The 4,087-nt window shown below is 31.6% G+C and overlaps 1 protein-coding gene across 1 annotated transcript; it reads right to left on the reverse strand.

Moving 5' to 3' along the window:
• Positions 1–596: 596 nt before the first annotated feature.
• LOC111084269 (WD repeat-containing protein 19-like) lies at positions 597–3,348 on the reverse strand (the record flags this gene model as incomplete). The annotated part of the gene is made up of 4 exons (XM_022381031.1): positions 2,896–3,348; positions 2,220–2,295; positions 1,619–1,701; positions 597–806 (listed from the first exon to the last, which is right to left on the reverse strand). Coding segments are annotated over exons 1-4 (560 nt in total), but the record flags the coding sequence as incomplete, so codon positions are not given.
• Between the last annotated feature and the right edge of the window lie 739 nt (positions 3,349–4,087).

Genomic DNA, 4,087 nt, shown 5'->3' on the forward strand with positions numbered 1-4,087 from the left:
CCTTTCTTCAAATGTAAATTAGATGGGTAGGCCTTTCTTCAAAGGTAAATTAGATGGGTAGGGCTTTCTTCAAAGGTAAATTAGATGCAACTTTTCAACTTCTTTGAAGATTTATTTTCTTAGATTCATGACACACAAAATATTAGAAAGAAAGACAGAAAAGAAATTTGTTTAAACTTTTTTTTTTATAAGAAGTATCATATTACATGTTTATCTTAAAATATTATTTTTACAATTAGGTTTCATTAACACATTTGCTGCCATGTGCCCCACCGGTGGGCAGGTGACAACAGACTTTTAGTTATGGACTGTGTGACAAACTGATGGGTAAACACAATTATGTTTCAAACCAAATTTCTCATATGAGTTTAGGACACTGTAACTGTTCCTCGGCACTTCTTGAATGTTTATTTTTTTTTATATTTATTATGTAGCACCAAACATGTTGAGCCAATGAATCTTCTGTGAATAATATTAAATCTTGTTTTTTTAGCACAAAGTCACACAGTTACAAAATTAGGCTATTTACACTCTGTCCAGCATGGGGAATCAAACCCTAGATTTTAGCATTTTAAGAAAGTGAACTTAATACTGACCAACTTGAAGACAATGATATATATCCACCTTTGTTGGATATACATGTAAGAATTTTGACAAGTTTGTACCTTATGACATTTTCGTAATCTCTAGCATCTTCGTATGCTTTTGCTGCCTCTTGATAACGGCCATCAGCTTCCTTTGCCTTCGCGTACTGAGCATGAATCTTTGGGGAAACGACGTTAGGCAGTAATTCTCCAACCTTGTTCCTACAATATTCCAACACTTGTTAAACTTTACTGTTAGATAACTCTTTACACCTGCTTTTGTAGCAAGCATGTTTATTAACTCTGTCTAAAACAGAAAGCAGAAACAACTCATAGGTTTGAAGTTTTTATGAAGTAATTGTTAAACATTTATTTCCACCAATGAAATACCAATTTAATTAAATAATTGCCTATGAGCAGTGATTAGATCAGTTAAATTTCATGTAAACTAATAGATAAGTTCAAATTACAATTGAATCGACGATTCAAAATTAGTATTTCTGATTATTACTGTTTTTTATTTTAATAATGGATTAAATTAATTGTCACAAAAATAACCAATTAATTGAAATTATAATTAACCCTCGTATGACACAGATGGGTCAAAGTGCACATGTCAGGATCTGATTAAACAGATTGTACATAAGTCAGTGCCTAAATAAGACAGATGGGTCAAAGTGCACATGTCAGGATCTAATTAAACAGATTGTACATAAGTCAGTGCCTAAATAAGACGGATGGGTCAAAGTGCACATGTCAGGATCTGATTAACCAGATTGTACATAAGTCAGTGCCTAAATAAGAAGTTCTCCTTAATCTTGCTCTTTTCTTATAACATTGAATTTAAAATAATCTATATCAACTAAATAAAAATTTCAATATTTCTTGAACCTTATAATGAAATCTAAAAATATTAGCATCATGCTAAATGATAGTTGATTGTAACATGAACCTTCATCATTGCAACTTTCAAACAACATACTGCAGTACAACTACTGCCAAAACTTGGTAACAGCCCAGGAAGATAAACTTACCAGTTTTTAAGCCTGATGTACAACGATGCAGCCTTATCATAGTAATTCCCTTTTTCATACAAGACGGCTGCTTCAGCATATTGCTGTATTTGGAAAAATTATAAAAATCTTTCAGATGTTATATATATATATATATAAATATATAGTGGGGGACTAAAAGAAACAACAGAATATCCAATAGATAGTCTACGGTAACAACAAACTACACCAAATACCAATCATTCCCACTGACAATATCAGATGTCAATGATTTATTATATAGTTTTTATTATTGTCAAGTATATTTGTATAACATACAAATTATGTTTAATTCTCCTTTATAAAATCTAATATGTGTCTTCGAGATTATATTTAAATTAAGAAAACATGCTAACTTGTTAATTAACAAATAATCATATAACGTGTACTATAATCATGGTTTGGGAAGAAAAATATGAGTTTTTTTTTTTTACTTTATTACAATATTTACTCCTTTAGATAAGAAATACATGTAGGGTTAAATATCTTTTATAAAAGAACATGTTGAAGACAGAAGTTTAATGCATATAATGTCTAACCAATTATTATGTGTCTGGTTTATGAAGTTATCTAAGCTACAGACCTTCATTGACTCAAGGATTTCAGCACACTCCTTCTTCAACGTCCTGCTTTCGGACTTTTGAGCAATCTGAACGCCCCTTAAGAACAAACAGAAAGGAATGAATAAATGAGCTTCAAACCAAACTATTGAAACATCTTTTGGTTTTTAGTTTGTATATAGATATCTTTATTGTATAATTCAGACATCAGAACAAATCCAAAACATAAAACAGATGTAACCAAAACCACTTATGGAATTGATTTTATTTTGATGAAAAGTTTGACGAGATACAAACAAGTGTACCAGGTTGAAACAATAATTCTATGTAATTAAATTCAGATAACATAACACTATTTATAATATTATTAAAAACAGATATTTATCTATGAATTAAATACAATGTTTATACTTGAAAAAACTAACAATATATTCAACAAAAAACCTTATTTATAAGACCAACAAGACTGAAAAAGGACAATATTTTGACTAGGAGTTAAAATATGTTTAGAGAGAATGACTATAAAAATGACTATATAAGTCTTTTATTGGTCATTGTTTTCGAGATATACTTGACAGAACAATGTGGAATTCATGAAGAAACTTGAGCTAGTCCTGTAAAATAATAAATGTCCATTAAATGCTTGTAATTATGACATGAGTGATGAGTGACATTCTGGCTATAACTGGGTTTACTAACCTTCTGATATCACTGCACCTGAGGGACATTCTGGCTATAACAGGGTTTACTAACCTTCTGTTATCACCGCACCTGAGAGACATTCTGGCTATAACAGGGTTTACTAACCTTCTGTTATCACCGCACCTGAGAGACATTCTGGCTATAACAAGGTTTACTAACCTTCTGATATCACCGCACCTGAGGGACATTCTGGCTATAACTGGGTTTACTAACCTTCTGATATCACTTCACCTGAGGGACATTCTGGCTATAACTGGGTTTACTAACCTTCTGATATCACTGCACCTGAGGGACATTCTGGCTATAACAAGGTTTACTAACCTTCTGATATCACCGTGCCTGAGGGACATTCTGGCTATAACAAGGTTTACTAACCTTCTGATATCACCGCACCTGAGGGACATTCTGGCTGTAACTGGGTTTACTAACCTTCTGATATCACTGCACCTCAGGGACATTCTGGCTATAACTGGGTTTACTAACCTTCTGATATCACTGCACCTGAGGGACATTCTGGCTATACCAGCATTACAAGTTTCATCGTGGTCATGATACTAGAAGGAAACAAATATTGGTGTAAGAAATTAAAACTCAGAGATACTAAATACGTAGTTCACATTAATTATGGTTATCAATGGCTATAACCTTAACACATATTAATTTTGTATTTTAAAATAATCAGAGGTCTTTTTTTTCTTTATTAAATCAAGGTAATGATAAAAAACGTTATCTAACATGGTGATCTCCTGTTGTGAATTAAAGACATAACAAGAGGTAGGCAAACAATGATTTATAAACATAAGGAAGAGATTCATTGATGGTGTAACATACTAAATGTTTCAACAGAACATTGGTCTGGTTCCTTCTACCTGAACACTCAACATAATTGGTTAACTATTAGCAACAATCACATCATTTAGTGTTATATAAACTAATCAATTAATCAACTGCCTTTCATTATTCTTAGAATCGATTAATCTAAATCATAATTACATTGATTATCACAAAAATAATCAACTAATTGAAATTTGGGTTTCCAATTATTTCTATTTAAGATTATTCAAACTATCCAAAAATAAAATTATTGCAACTAAACTTTATTAGTCTGCCTTTGTCATAGAAAAGCTACTAAGGATATCTGCAACAGTCACTAATTTTGAACTACTGACCAATGAGGGAAGGCAACTGG

The sequence above is a fragment of the Limulus polyphemus genome, unplaced genomic scaffold, assembly GCF_000517525.1.
Source record: "Limulus polyphemus unplaced genomic scaffold, Limulus_polyphemus-2.1.2 Scaffold15550, whole genome shotgun sequence".
NCBI classification, from domain to species: domain Eukaryota; kingdom Metazoa; phylum Arthropoda; class Merostomata; order Xiphosura; family Limulidae; genus Limulus; species Limulus polyphemus.